The following is a 15,457-nucleotide window of genomic DNA, read 5'->3' as shown; positions in this document are numbered from 1 at the left end:
ACACAACACAGGTGGGCGACAATTTGGAGCAGCTGCAACAACAGCAACCACAACAACAACAATGATGATGATGACGACAATAACAATATGATTACCCGCTTCCGGCTGGGGCAACAGCGAATTATGCGCTAAGCGTTTGTCATTACAATAAATTTCGCATATTGTGTGCATAAATTTCGCACAAGCTACAAAGGAGTCTCACAAGAATTGTGGCAGCAACCACAACAACGACAACAACCAAAACAATTGCAATTGTTGCACAGCTGGGACATCCAGAAATAGAGCCACGCGAGCTGACTCATGATGTCTGCAAAACTGGGTCAAAACAAAAAAAAAAACCATATATATATGCGGCATTTGTTTTCGATTTGGCTTAGAATGCCGCCGTCGAATGAGTCAACGTGTTACGTATACGCAATGTGGGCCAAGCAGTAACTTCTTCTGTTGACAGTCGCATAATTTTTTTTTTTAGGGGCAGCTCTCTATCGTTGGGGCTGTCAGCTTGTCAAAAGTTCCGCTGCTGCCTTATCGACAATTCAATTAGCTTCAATTTGAGCCCTGAGCGGCTGTCAAGCATTCAAAAGAGAGAGAGAGAGAGAGGGAGAGAACTACACTCAATGTGCAGATACTTGACTTAGTAGACGCTTCGATTGCGCGCCTGTCAAAATCTCTTGGCATCTATCTGTTTAGTTAACGTGCATTCGAAGAAAAAAATAACTATACTTAAATATCAAATGCATGCCACAGACTCGCAGTTCATATGCAGATTGGCAAGTCACAGAAAATGCCACAAGCAACTCAGCTCCGAGACGGAGACCGAGACGTGCCTCATATGAGCGACGCAGCGACTGCATTTTTTGTTAGTGAGCCATTCAAAAGTCTATCGGCTGTCCAATTAAAACGTTTTTAGCCTTTAATTAGTATGATAAAAAGCGGATCGCGAAACGGGCAGCGTCAAGAAATCGCAGCGAATATAATTTTGCAGATTGAATTTCATTCAGCTTAGAAGCTAAAGCAAGCAACAAGTGCTAGTAAATTAACTTGTAGATATTTAGGTAAATTAATTAGATCCTATTCAAAGCGATATGATATGAATTTTAATTAATATTAAGCCAAGCAAACCATATTATTAAGTATAATAAAATTAAAATGGAATTTATTGAATTTATTCTTAGAATATTCACAAAAATGTCAAACAATTCGAGTTTACATTTAGTTTAGTGTTTCATTTAACAATTTCATTTGTAAAAGAATTCTTGAATAAATTGCATTAATCAATTCGATATTTGGTAGGAACTGAAACTTGTTTATTATCGGGCAAACAAATTGTTTGATTGCCAAGCTCATTTTTTATTTCACATTCTCTTTTAATGTGCGCGGTCTGGAAGTTCTTGCTCTTGCTTCACTTCTACTTCAACTCGAGCGCACATTTGATGATTGTTTATAGCTCATTTAGCTAAATTAGCTGATCAGCTCATATTTAGCAGCTGCTTTCGCTTCCACTCGAGAGTCCGTGTTTAAATTTAATGAGCTTCCCGAATGAGTTTAATTATAAATCAACTGAATAATTTTGCGCTAGAAGTTGTTGTTGTTCGTTTGTCAAGTTACGTGCTAAATGCACTTAATTTCGCCAGTGACATATAAATTAGCAGCTCGCATCAACCTTGAGCGGCGTTTAAATTCTATGTAATTAAACGAATTACACAGCTAAACAAACAAATGCACAAAAAAGGAGAGAAAAAATAATAATATAATTCCCCAACCGAGTCAGAAGACAAGCGACATAGCAGACAAGAGACCTGCGGGCAAATACAACCAACATTCGTTGATCAAGTCGGGCAATTAATAAACGAAAAATTAAAATCGCATCGAGTCGAGACATAAATTATAAGGCTAACATATGTCTGGAATCCATCCTCCTCCTCCGCCTCCTCCACTCGCCTGGCTGCTGCTGCCAATTGCAATCACGACAGCAAAAGTCTCGCTTATGAAAAGTATTTGTGTTGTGTTCAGTGTTCGGTGTTGTGTGTTAAAATCATACCTCTCTCGCACACACAGAGTGGACAAATGCGGCATGATGGCTCCAGGGGACAGCACAGCAATTACCTTGCAACTTGCAAGCGACAAACAAATGCAGGGGGCAGCAAAACTATACACAGTCAACTATACAGTCATATATACATATAGAATGTGCAATGTGCGAGAGGCGAGAAAGACAGAGACAGATGCGTGTGGGCCACTCGCTGACCCCATGGAACTCTGCCGTGATATATGTGACAGCTTTGACACCAGCTAACAAATAACCACAGCAGCAGCAACAGCAATATAGCCAACAGCCAACAGCGAAGAAACATCGTGTATGACAAGATATTGGCTTCGAAATGCGAACAGGTTTCGACTTTTGCCGACCCAAAAGAGCAGCTCTCTTTTCATAAATATCTACAAAACTCTCTATATGTATAAGCAAACACATGTCTGTTGTGGTCATCGCATGGATTATGCTAATGCTCAGTTTCATTGAGGAAAAAGCCAAGCTGAGGGCATTTCATTGAGTGCCCAAAACTCGGCTGGATATATTGACACAACCAGTTAACAGTCGGCGGCCTCCAGTCAAACTGAATATAAAACAAAAAAAACCAAAAAAATAGATATATACTATGCATATAGAATGACTATCTAGAAGTACAATAAATCAACCAGTGAGCGAAAGAGAGAGAGAGAGCGAGAGAGACAAAGATCGGGGGGAATAATTTGCTTAAATTAGAAAATCGGTAACAAAAATCAATGATGCTGAAAATTTTCATAATAATAGCGTTAATAGGCATAATAACAACGGTGGCTTCCCCTTTTCCCCTTCCCCTCTTTCCTTCTCGAATTCGAACACATTGAAATGGCCCAAACAATGGAACTATTGTGAACTCAGTGATATGCCTCACAGAGTCAACTAATGGAAAACAAATTGTTAAATGAAATTGATATAGCTTGCCAGGCAATCGCTGAGCTTTTGGCTTCACATTAGTATTGTGTTTAGTGTGTTGTGCCATTTGGAAATGATAAGACTGAAAGAGCTCCTAAATAGTCAATATCGGAAATTGCCGATTATAATAACAGTTTCTTGCCTATAAACAGTGTTGTTTATGTTTCCCATCAGCAGATGTGTTGTGTATAGAGTTTCCGAAATATTTAACGCAAATACAATATTCAATTTCTATTGTCGAATTTATTAATTTAGGTTTTTGGGACTAACCTCTTTTTGTTTAAAATGTAAAGTGGATATTAGTTTTCATTTGAATGTAGATATCGATCGAAGTGTAGCTATTGGCTGTCTTTTTAAAACGTATTAAATTAAATATGCATGTTAGTTAAACATATTTAAGTTATTAGTATAGAATATTATCAAAGATGAAACAAAAAGTAAATTTTTGGATATGTGCTTCTCTGTTCCTCATGAAATATGTGCTTCTTTCCTCAGTAATTTTCTGTTACGTAAGCTAGATTTTATATTTGTAGCACTCCAAATATGTTTATAAATCATTGAGGTAATTTATGCATGTCACAGCGAAAAAGTTATTCAATATTTCATGAAATTCTACTTTGCATTTCATGCACACACTTTTGTACAAACAAACATACTCTCATTTAAATTGAAAATGGCGCATCGCCATTTGAATTATCCAAGTGTCTCTCGCTCTCGGTCTCATAATTGTAGTTCAGCTACGCGCAATTGTCTTCCTATGTACACACACACACAAACATATATACGAGTGTGTATGTGTTTGTGATGGTATCTATGTATTGCTCTCGGCGACATGCGCACTTCACGCAGCGCTGGCCGCCGACTGAGCGCAGTTAAGCACCATTAAGCAGTCGCTGTTGCCGACGCCATATTGAGCTGTGACACCACCCCACACGGGTCCCCCTACCCAACCCCTCCCCCTCCACACAACACAACAACAACCCGCGTCGCTGTCGCTGTCACCCAACCAGCGGGCAGCAAAAAGCTTTTTGCAAGCGCAGCAAATCAAAACACATTTCATAGTTAGAAAACAACACCACAACCAAAGCCACAGCAACAACAATGACAACAGCCAAGTGTACATACACACACACACACATACACATAGATAACGCATGCTTACATACATAAAACTAACTGTATGTAAAGCGCTCGGCAGTGTGCTTTTAAGTGTGTGTGTGTGTGTGCGACGGAGTAACAAAGACAAAAGTAGCAAAGCTTTTTTTTTCATTTCATTTTATTTTTTCTGCCTCATCAGCCCCACGATAACAACAAAAACAATGGCAAAACAATAATAACAAAAAGCAAAAAAAAAAAGCTACTCACTGCTGCCTGTTACTCTCTTTTCCCCTCACTGTTTGTTTTTGCTTTTGCTATTTCTATTTCTGCTGCTGCTGCTCCGTTATTGTTGTTGCTTTTTGCTACTCTTACATAGTGGCACAAATCGCCCTCATTTGCCAAGACGCCATTTGTCGAGCATTTGCTGTTGTTGTTGTTACTGTTGAGGCTGCTCTCTGCCTCTGTCGCTGCCTCTGCTGTCGTCTCTGCTGCCGTTCTGCTCATGTGCGCATGACGAATGACCGCAATTTGCGACAGTTTTTGTTGTATTCTTTTCGTTTTATTCTCTCAGTTGCGTTGCTGCTTTTAACTATTTTTTAGTTTACATATCTTTGACTGATGTTGTTGAGTATTTATTGTCGTTTGTCCGTATCGATGTCTCTGTTACTATATATGTGTCTGTTTGTGTGTGTGTTTGTGTATTGTCATTATTGGTTGCTTTTAAATGCTGTTTTTATTTTCCATTGAGTTTACTTTGCTATTCTAACGACAACTCTGTGATTGAGTCGCGTACTCAAAATCTTGTTGTTGCTGTTTGGTTATATTTCCATGAAAATGAAATGGAAATCGATTGTTTGTGCCTCAATTGTGTTTATGGTATATGGGCAATTGTTTGTATATTTTATGCGATTCCAAGTGCTTGACAAAAAAGGCAATATATCGTTTATGACTACGATTTATTATCCCGATCTAACTATAAAGTATTCAATAGCTGAAAGGAAAATTAATTGGTCAATGCGCAGTGATTTCTATCAATTAAAGTATATTACATTAATAAAAACAAAACTATAAAATTTACAATACATAAAGTTTGTATATTACTCGAATGGTTTTTATTTTACAATTAACGATGTAAATGTTCATAAAGTATTCCTGAATTTAAATCTCTTGAAAATATAAATTAAATTAATGTAATATTTCATATTATTTCTCAGTTTATAAATTTTTTTTTTCTAAATTATAATCTTAAAGAAAAATTTAATTTGATAGTACAAAATAAATAAAAAAAATTAATTTTAAATTTCATAATATATCCAAATTAAAAACAAAAAACAAATTTTGAAATACTTTACAAATTAATATTAAAAAATATATATTTAATTAACAATACAATTTCAAACTATAAAAATTGTTTATTTTTTAATTTAATAGATGGATAGTTAGTTAATATTACTCAATAATAATAATAATATTCCATTTTCATTCCAAGTTTACATAATAAAAAACACCACAAATATTTCTTGATTTAATAGCTTCCCAAACATTCATCAATTAAGTTTCATTTGCATTTGATTTGCATAAAAATCTTCGCACAGCTATTGCATTGCAGTCGATGAAGGATATTGAATATCCTTTTCTTTATTTTTTGGTCTCTTTGACGAAGATAAACAGAACCTTAATTAAACATAATTTTTAGGGCCAAAGAAAGACTTTGGGAAATATTCTCACAATTTCACGCTCAGCAATCATAATGCAAATACACACACTACGCACACTCACGTGTCTCTCGACTTTTTAGGGTGTCCACTGAAGCTATTAAAGGCCGATTCCGATTCCGACGGTGACGGGGGTGACAACGGAGACACAGGAAACGTACAGAGTGCAGAGGAAGGGGGTTAAATTGAGGGCATTCTGGTAGCTAGGCATAAAACCAATTTCCGATCAAGCGCATAAGCGAAAGGGCAGCGATTCACTGAGCCCGAACGAAGAAGGGGAGAGAGGGAGAGAGATCGAGAAAAGGGGGAGTTGGAATTAGATGCAACACGTTACCAAGTTTGCAGCGCTGATCAATAAAATTTGAAGTGAAAACTGTTGAATAATGCGGCAACAAATATGTGGGGAGTGGGAGAGGGGAGGAGAGGGAAGGGATACAGGATTTGCGGGCAATTAATTTGTGTGCACACAAGCAACAGGAAACAACTAAAATACAAAAAAGAGAGATATGTAACCCCATCGAGAGAGAGAGAGAGAGAGAGGGACAAAGTTCAACGGCCACAATTCAAAGCCAAGTTAACACACACAGAGCCAAAAACCAGTCAAGTCAGCTACAAAGCTACATAGAGAGCCCAAGCAAGTCATTCATGATCACAGCACAGCATTCTTATTGACAGGGCCTATTAGTGGGTCAATTGCCAGAAAAGATTTCGGTGCTTATTTTTAGGCCAAGTGCGAGCTCTGGCTTCGAGATTGGAGCTTGGAGCTTGGCACCGGCGCTTTGCTCCATCGGCTGGTCACAATACAACAAAAAAAAAAATATAAACTTTTCATTTTCATTTTTTTGTCCATTTTATGTTGTTTGATTTGTGGATTTTGTTGCCTTTTTTTTGCATACTCTGGCAATTAGCGTTAATGATCGATCAAATACAGCAAAGCAATACGTCCATGGCAACAACAGCAACACCATAAAAGACGTCATTAATTGGTGATAAAAGTTAAGTAAGCAAATAATAAAATTGAAGTAATTTTAGGCCGACAATTTACGGCACATGTGTGTCAATACACGACTGCAAATACGGAATCACAGATGTGAGAAGCGTCCTCGTCGCATCATCTGGTCAAGAGCCAGATCTCAAGCAGCTCTCGAGATTGTTGTGAATGAATTTCACCTTAGCAAGTGTCTTTTCATATTCACAATTTCTAACTTATATATGAGAAATTTAGGAATTTTAATTGAATATTGTCTTAATTTAAGGAATTTAAGGAAATAAATTGATCAGTGCTATTTTTAAATTGAGTAAATAAATTAAGAATAACTATTTATAGATCAAACTTATGCATTTAATACTCAAATGGTTTATTCGATCTTCAAAACTAGATTCACTCACTTTTTCTTTGTTTCGATCTTCATTCATAATAATGCATAATATCTATCTGAGATATTTCGCAACTTGATTTCGACTAAGCAACCTTTAATTAGTTTGCTTTTTTATGAATGAATGAATAGCAAAATAAATTGATTAAAATTGAAATCAAGTTAGAACAATGACAACATATTTCCGAGTAAACTAAACTTAAATGCGCTTGATTTATTAACACTACTAAAAAATTAAATGTTAAAAGTGAAATGCGAACTTAGTAAGAGTGTTATCTAAACAAACATAAATACTAGTTTTAATGTAGTTTAAAAATTATATAAACATAAATAAAATATCTAGAAATTCACTTTGTAGAACATTATTTTTATGGGATGAAATGACGAGGCAAAATAAATATTTTACTAATTTGTGATGTGTTATTAAATGCTTCAAGTCATGCAGAAAATAATTGGTTAATTTTGTAAAACTTTACATGCTTTCTAGTAATACTTGAGTTTGTCTTTGAAATTATGTAGAAAATAATTTGACTCATTTCAATTAAGTTGTAGGTTTTGGATTGTCATACTTAAGACTTTTCTTAAATTTTTTTTAATGAATAATGAAAGAAAGTCTTTAAATTTTACAACGAAATTAACTATGTATTTTGTTTTGATAGATTGATAGATTTTCAAAGTGTTAACTAGAAAAAGAGTAACCCTAAATGATATACTCTTAAATTTGAAAAAGTTATTACGCTCATTTAGAATATTTTTAATGTAAAAGTTAATTCTTTTGGCAATTAAATTCTTTTAAGTATTCCTCTTTTTTTTTTTTGCGATATAATAAACTTAAGGTATTTTTTTTTTTACTGTTCATAGAGTTTTAATGTAGATTGAGAAAGTGACCCTTAATGCTAGAATTTAAATTGAGAAGAGTTAAAGAGCTTTTTTAGAATATTTGTAACGTAAAAGTTTAATTTTATGACAATTAATTTCTTTAAAGTATTCCTTAACTTAAGTTATTTTTTTTACAAAATTTATGTGTTCAAAGTCTTAAAGTAAATAGAGAAAATAAATTGTGAAGATTAATAGAGGATTTTTTTTAGGATATTTCTAATGTATGATAAATGTTTAATTTGAATGTCATTAATTTCTTTACAACTTTCAGTTAGTAAAGAATTACTTGTATTTTTTAAGCACACATTTTGGTGATTTCTTGAAAATAAAGTGAGTATTTGAAAAAGACTTAAAAAAGAAACTGGAATGAAAGCGAATTGTGCACTAAAATTCAGCTAATTGGTTTGCCATTAGCTTAAATATTTAATTTAAATTTGCAACTTTGGAATTTATGGCTTGCTTATTTATTTATTTAAAACTTTTGAGTGGCTTTTACGACAAGCGACAAAGACAAAGACAGAGACAACGACAACGACGATGGCGATGGCGATTTCGTTGATGGCCGATGGTGATGATGGCTTTATCAACGGCCCATGATCTAACGCTAAATGTCGGCTGTTTCATGGTTTTTCTCACCTCCCAAAAAATAGGAAAACAACAAAAAAAACACTTCAAATGTTGTTACTCGAACTCGTGAGTGAGTGAGTCAGTCAGACAGTCAGTTAATGAGTTAGTGAGTGTGTTATTTACAGCGCCCACGTTTGACATCTTAGCTTTTTGGGGTCGCCATAAGCTGGTCAACTATTTGAAGATTTCATGCAGATTTGATTTCATAATCAAATAATTGATCTTAATGCGCCATCAAATGAGATCCCCACAACAACATCGCCAAGAAATCCATTCAAAAAAGCACAGCTGAAATTTCATTTCATTTTATTTGATTTGAGTCGAAACGTGTCTGTCAGCTGCGCCAAGCTTTGTCTGTTGATCCAATCAAACTTGAAACGAATTGCGCTTCAATGCTGAAGCTTAAGCAACAACAACGACAACAAAGAGATAGCGAAAATTGACAATAGTTTCTTTGGGGTTATTATGATTTTTTGTTGCCTAATGTTGCGTTGTTTTAGCACCTCAAAGATACATTCGTTTTTTTCCTTCTTTTTTTTTGGCAAACTAGTTTCCGCAATCATTCTACGAAATGGGGATCGTTGCTGAGACACACGCAATCCATCAAAAATTATGGATCCCCAAAGAAATGTGGATGAGTTAGGCAACGATATAAATAATCACACGTGCCATAAAAAAAGGAAGATTCCATTTTAGAGAATTTGGAATTTGGAATGTGAATTTCGACCCACTGTGCAGAAATGCTGCATTCCCGATTCATTGGCTTGAGAGTGATTGATTTCCGTTGCCAATTTTCAGCCAACAAACTTGACCTCCAGCCTGTCTAGGCGGCAAATCAATCAAGTCTGATTGAGTCTCTCTTTTTTTCCGTTTTTTTTTTTTTGGTGAATGATTTTCTGATTTCACATTTTCAAACTGTGCCGTGTGCCATTTTCGTTTTCGTTTTCATTGGCATGATTAAGCGAAAACAAAGTCGAAAAAGAAAAAAACCAAATCAGAAAAATCTGTATTGTAAAAATATTTTGCATAGAATTGAATCGATCTGCGCGCTCTCTGAACTCCAACTGTGCGCTGCGGCACTTTAATGAGTTTTGATGCCCCCTTCTCTCTCTCTCTCTCTCTCTCTCTCTTTGCCTATCTTTTCCTTGTGCTCTGCTTTAGTTTTTGGCCCACTTTACTTGTTATTTAACATTGGCGCTTTGTAATTGGCATTTATTTGGTAAATTTGACCCAGTCTTGAACTCGTTTCGCAATCAAGCAAAAATTTGAAATGGAAAGTGTGCTTAACGCATGGCATCCCAATACTTTTTGCAGCCATTGTTGTGTGTTGAGCAGTTAATTATCTTCAATTTTATGGCCCAAAAAATGAAGCTATCAAAGTGCAATTCTTGATAGACTTTTAGCTTTGAAGGCGGCCGCCTTTTGTCTTTTCCCATGTGTGTGTAAATGCAAATATTAAATGCTTTTTATTGATAATTTAGCGAATTTTTATATTTCTGTCTACGGACTAAATGTGGAAGTTGCAAACACACGAAAAATTGACAAATTGCAAAAAGATTTTGTTGCATTTTATGGGCAATTTGCATAAATCGTCAATCGTTCGACGGCAGCCGTTGACAGCCACGCCCCGGCATCGGGCACAGATTCAGATTATGCTCTGCAGGTCCACATGACGTATGAGTAATCTGATTTTTATCTATATTTAATTATTTGCGCATATGTGATTGAAGCACAATGGCCAGGGCCATTAATCAGTGCACTAGACTCCAGTCCAAGATCGAGACCCCAAGCCAAGTGCCTACGTGGTTGATTAGCTCAATTATTCATGCAGTTTACAGTTAGAGTCATGGTAAGCACCACATATCGAGTCATATCTGTGGTCCGATATGGGACCATTAGCTCGCTAATTCCGTGTAAGAGATCATAAACTAATTCGTTCGTTCGTTCGTTCGTTCGTTCGCTTTGCCCATAAAATATGAAAGTTTTTCGTCATAATGTGAGTCGTGGGAATTGTCATTGGTAAATCACTGGAAACGGAAGAAGCGACTCCCCCTTTACCACCTTCTCTCCTTCTTTATATACCAAGTCCATTTGCCTGTGCTATCAGTTACGGAGAGAGAGACGCGTCAACATCGCTTTGTACTTTTGCGACCGCGTGTAAATATTTGACAACACATGCCTAATTAGTGCAGCTATTGATGGTGACAGCGGAACACTTGTTTAGCGGGTGAGAGGAAGGGGGAAGAAGGGGAGGTACGGAAACGGCACTGGAATTGGGAATCGAGAATGGGGAGAATGAAGAATGGAGAACGGAACGGAACGGAATGATGACGACGACGACAACGACAACGAGTTCTCTTTTACGATGTCGTTTCCCCAGAATTCTCAGCTCAGTCTCGTCTAGTTGGGTCTCTTATCTTTACTCCAAGTTGGAGGGTCTTGAGAGGGTCTCTTTATGCTATTGAGTAAGGCACTTTTGTTCTACAACGTGTGTAAGACTAGGTGGCTTGTAAGCCAAATCAAAGTGTCAATAGTTTTGATTGACAGGTGAGCAAATAAAAGTGAAGTGGAGAAATAGGAGAAATTATGTAAATAAATCTATGTAAATTATTCGAAGGGTAGATAAGGGTGAGGGAGTTAGAATTAGATAGATTAGATAAGGGAAGATGTCTAAGAAGAAAGAGTAGCGACTTTGGTAACAATTGGGGATCTCTATATTTAAGAAGAAAGACCACTTTTATGACCTTCAGCAAATAAATCAAACTAAATCGAAAAATAAATAAAGTGTACTTGAAATCAATGCAGGAATCAAAAACTATTTATTTAATATTGTTTGTGGCTTAGAATTCAGTTCTAGGGTTCAGATTACAAAGTGGAAAGCAAGAGAAACTAAAGTCTTTAGGAGGATTTAACATTAAAGTATTGAGTGATTACTTTGGGTAACAAACAAAACATAATATGAATAATACTGAATAATGCTTTCAAATACATATAAAAAATCAATAAAGGAAGCTATCATATTAAATTAAAAAAATATTTATGGAAGACTCCTAGATATAATAGAAAAATCTAAGATATGCACTAGATAAGAAAATAAATCATTAGAAAACACAAATACATGAGTTGCAAATGAATGACTTCAAATAAATTGCATAGAATTTATAATATTATAAATTAGCAACAAACATGCAGTAGTTAAAATTAAAAATACAAAATCAAATGCAAAAAATGAATTATGCTACAATATTGAATATAGCATTCCATGCATTATTACATTATTATAATATTACAACTTTTTGTATATAGCATTACAATTTCGAAGAGAATGTGTTAGCTTTGAATTAAATAAAGAAGTAAACTAATTATAATATTAAAACATACAAACAAAAGTGTTGTACATTGAAAAGTAAATATTTAAAATAAATTATATTCAATTTATAACAAAAACTGGTGGCAAATTAAAAATTCTAAAAAAAATTGTATACGCTTTATAATATTGAACGTCGAAGCCAAAATGCATTAGTTGAAATTAAAAATACGAAATAAATTGTATGCAATTTATAACATTAGAACACTGAATAGAACATTTAAATTGCTATAGATTGCGTTTGCGGAAACAGAGGAACATGATCTCATGATAGTAGAAATAGATTGAATCGACAATCGATTGCTTAATGCGAATACTCATTCAGCTATTCATATGCGTTTGAGTGCGTGTTTGTTGAGCGATGAGTGTGCGGTTCAAGTCACTTGCTGAGCTACCAACAACAGAGAACAGAAAACAGACAACAGACTTATTAGTAAGCCAATGTTTGATGCCACCCAGCGATGAAACATTTGTGGTTAACTCAACTAGCAGAGGAGATTGAGATAAGGGAGAAGGCAAAGAGAGAGAGGTAAGGTGCAACCAAGAAGCAAGAACCGCGAGGCAGCAGCAGCCACAAGCGGCAACAACACTTGGCGCATTGGCAAAAGTGTTGTGGACAAATATTGACCCAGAGCTTCGCAAGTAAGCGCGATTCAAACAATGGACAAACAAACCGAGACGAAGTCAAAGATACAGACAGAGTTGAGGAAGGCAACAGGAACTGGCAACAAACATTGGGAAAAACATGAGGTAAAGAAAATACGAGTATATAAAAACACGCTACAATTTCCTTTTGGGGTGTGCGTCAAAAGTGCGATCAACGTTGTCGCCTTCGTCTGGCCAAGTTCAAAAGAGTTGACCGACCGAGCGAATGTTTAAGAACGGCTTAAAATATGCGCTGCAAGTGATAACAAGATTTACAAATCGATTGCCGACGGCGCTTTGACAAATACTCAAGTGTATTCAAATACGAAATGAGTGCGACTCTCTTCAAGAAGACACCTGGACAACCAAAAAAAAAAAACATACTCAAACAACTGGACACCTGAACACCTGAGCGACCACAAAAGGTGTTAATCTTGTAGCTTGTATCTTGCATTTGTATCTGTATCTGTATCTGCTGCGTTGGCTGCGTATCCGCTGCTCGATAATCAAGTTAATTTGACTTAATATGATTGCGCCGCGTGCGCATTTTATTTATAGCCCTCAATCTTGAAAATCCCTCAGTGCAAGTTTGCATTTTGATAAGCGGAAGCATTTTTGAAAAAAAAAAAAACACACGCAATTTAATTAGCACATTTGCCATAATTATGGATAGTAATTGCTTAAGTTCGAGGTCTGACTCACAGACAGAGAGGAAGTGATTGATATTAATTAGTTTATTGTATTTTAATGTATTTTACGCTCTCTCACCTGCATCACCCAGAAGTTGTTGTTGGTGGCAAATTGATCACCAATTATAATATCCGTATGCATTTAAGCTGAATTTTTAGCATCAATGCAAACTCACAAAACGAAGAGAGCAAAAATGCTTTTTGCTACAAATTTATTAATTCAATTAAATTTTTTGTATTTATTTTTAATTTTCTTTTATCTTTTTTTTTTGTTGTTGGTTGTAGGTCACACAAGTCAGGGACAAGTTCAAGGCACAAAATGATTTAAAAATTGATTTATTTCAGCATTATTTGCATGGCACTTGTTGCAGCTCATTTAAAAATGATTTTTTATTTAAATTTTTTAATTTTTGCTGATTAATTGAATATGCACTTGATTCATTTCGCAAGGATATGCAAATGATTTATGCACTCAGGCACAGGTACAAAACACTCGCACTCACACACACACACTGCGAAAGCGACTCGCTTTTGCTTGCACAATTTGTTAACAACAATTACTTTTGTTTCAGAATACTTTAATTTTTTTGCACATCCTTAACACGACTTTTGCCGGCGGCTTTTCAATCACTTCCGCATTCGCCACGTTTCGCGCAACTGTTGTCAACTAATTCGAATATATTTCTAATATTTATATGCGAGCCAAGTTTTGTTTTCTTGCTTTCGATGCACGCGCAATGTATTCGAATATTCAATTCAGAAATATATTGAAAGTAAAATATTTTGGTTGTTTTGAAGTCGAGCTGCCGAGCGCTCTGTCGCTGTGTGTTGTCTCTTCGCTGGCGGGAACCGAGTTCGTACTGATTGGACGAGCGAAGGTTTCGCGCAGACGAACCTCGCCAGTCAGCTAGCGGACACCAGCAACGCACACACACACACTTGCACACACGTTCACACTTATACCTGGCTAACCAGACACACACGAAAAAAAGTCACTCTCTCGCTCTGCTGCACACCTTTGTGGTCTCACTGAGCGGATCTGCCCTTGCGCTCTCTTCCCCCCTTCACACACTCTTTCTTAATGCTTGTGTTGTTTGTTGTTTTTAACATCCACCAGGTGGCTGCTCTCAGAGCGTAACTTACAAAGCGCTCTCACAGTGTGATCACACTTATAACTCGCTCACTCTTATACTCCCGCTCAGCTGATCTTATTGGACTCACCGTAGAAGAGATTCGGCTTTAAGCTGAATTTTCTGCTACAATTCGCCATTTTAGATTGCAACGTCATTGAGACGACGGTTTTCAGTCGGCTGCATATAAAGCGGATCATTTCGTGTCTGAAACATTTATGCGGATTATGCAAAGCAGTGAAATACTTGCATATTACTCATAAATATCAATAAACTTTACATATTACAAGACACGTTTCGAACACAAATTGGTTTTTGTTGAATTTAATGGAAAACATGAACTCAACTGTCAACATATCGTTATGCTCATAAATTGTAAGCGGATATTGGAAACTGTGAAAAAATAAGGTCAACATATGTAGTGAATATATTTAACATAAGACAAATATGAATTTTGATATGAGTTGAAAATAATATGAAAATATTATTTTGATATATGAATTTGGGAAATAGTAAAAAAGCATAATAAATATACAATTTCGTGTGACATTTTCCTCATTTTGATGTACGAAAATAAAAAAAGGGATTTTTCACTTTGCTTGCCTTTTTAATTATCCATTTGGTGGGCTGTCGTTTTATGGGCCACCCGCAGATCTGATATGGAACATAATGTAATAAAAATAAAATCATAAATTCACTGCATAATTTCACTTTGCCACACGCATCGACATCGCCATCGCATGCAAAAGTCGCCTTAGCCGTGTCCGTCCAACAACAAAATCGATAAACTAGCCATTAAACAAGTCCCTCAACCTGCATATAATACTATATATGTATATAGTATATATATATAGTGCTGTGTACATAAGCAATTCCCTGAATCCGCGGCGTCAGGAGTGAAATTATCGCAACGCACGCCACAAACATAAAAGCCATTTTCATTTTGACCAGAAC

General features: G+C 35.9%; 1 protein-coding gene across 2 annotated transcripts in view; it reads right to left on the bottom strand.

Annotated features, from left to right (window-relative positions):
- LOC117570916 (dendritic arbor reduction protein 1) overlaps positions 1-13,860 on the bottom strand; it is a 37,620-nt gene extending 23,760 nt beyond the window's left edge. Inside the window, exon 1 of one of the 2 annotated variants that reach the window (XM_052003826.1) lies at positions 13,453-13,860. In XM_052003826.1, coding sequence (XP_051859786.1) covers positions 13,453-13,515 — 63 coding nt within the window. In that variant the 5' untranslated portion in view covers positions 13,516-13,860. The remainder of the gene's footprint in view (positions 1-13,452) is intronic. The other variant, XM_034252824.2, reaches the window with a different exon arrangement.
- Positions 13,861-15,457: the final 1,597 nt, after the last annotated feature.

This window comes from Drosophila albomicans, chromosome 3, assembly GCF_009650485.2.
Source record: "Drosophila albomicans strain 15112-1751.03 chromosome 3, ASM965048v2, whole genome shotgun sequence".
Lineage (NCBI taxonomy): Eukaryota > Metazoa > Arthropoda > Insecta > Diptera > Drosophilidae > Drosophila > Drosophila albomicans.
The sequence above is the reverse complement of the archived record's forward strand: the minus strand, read 5'-3'. Positions and strand labels throughout refer to the sequence as shown.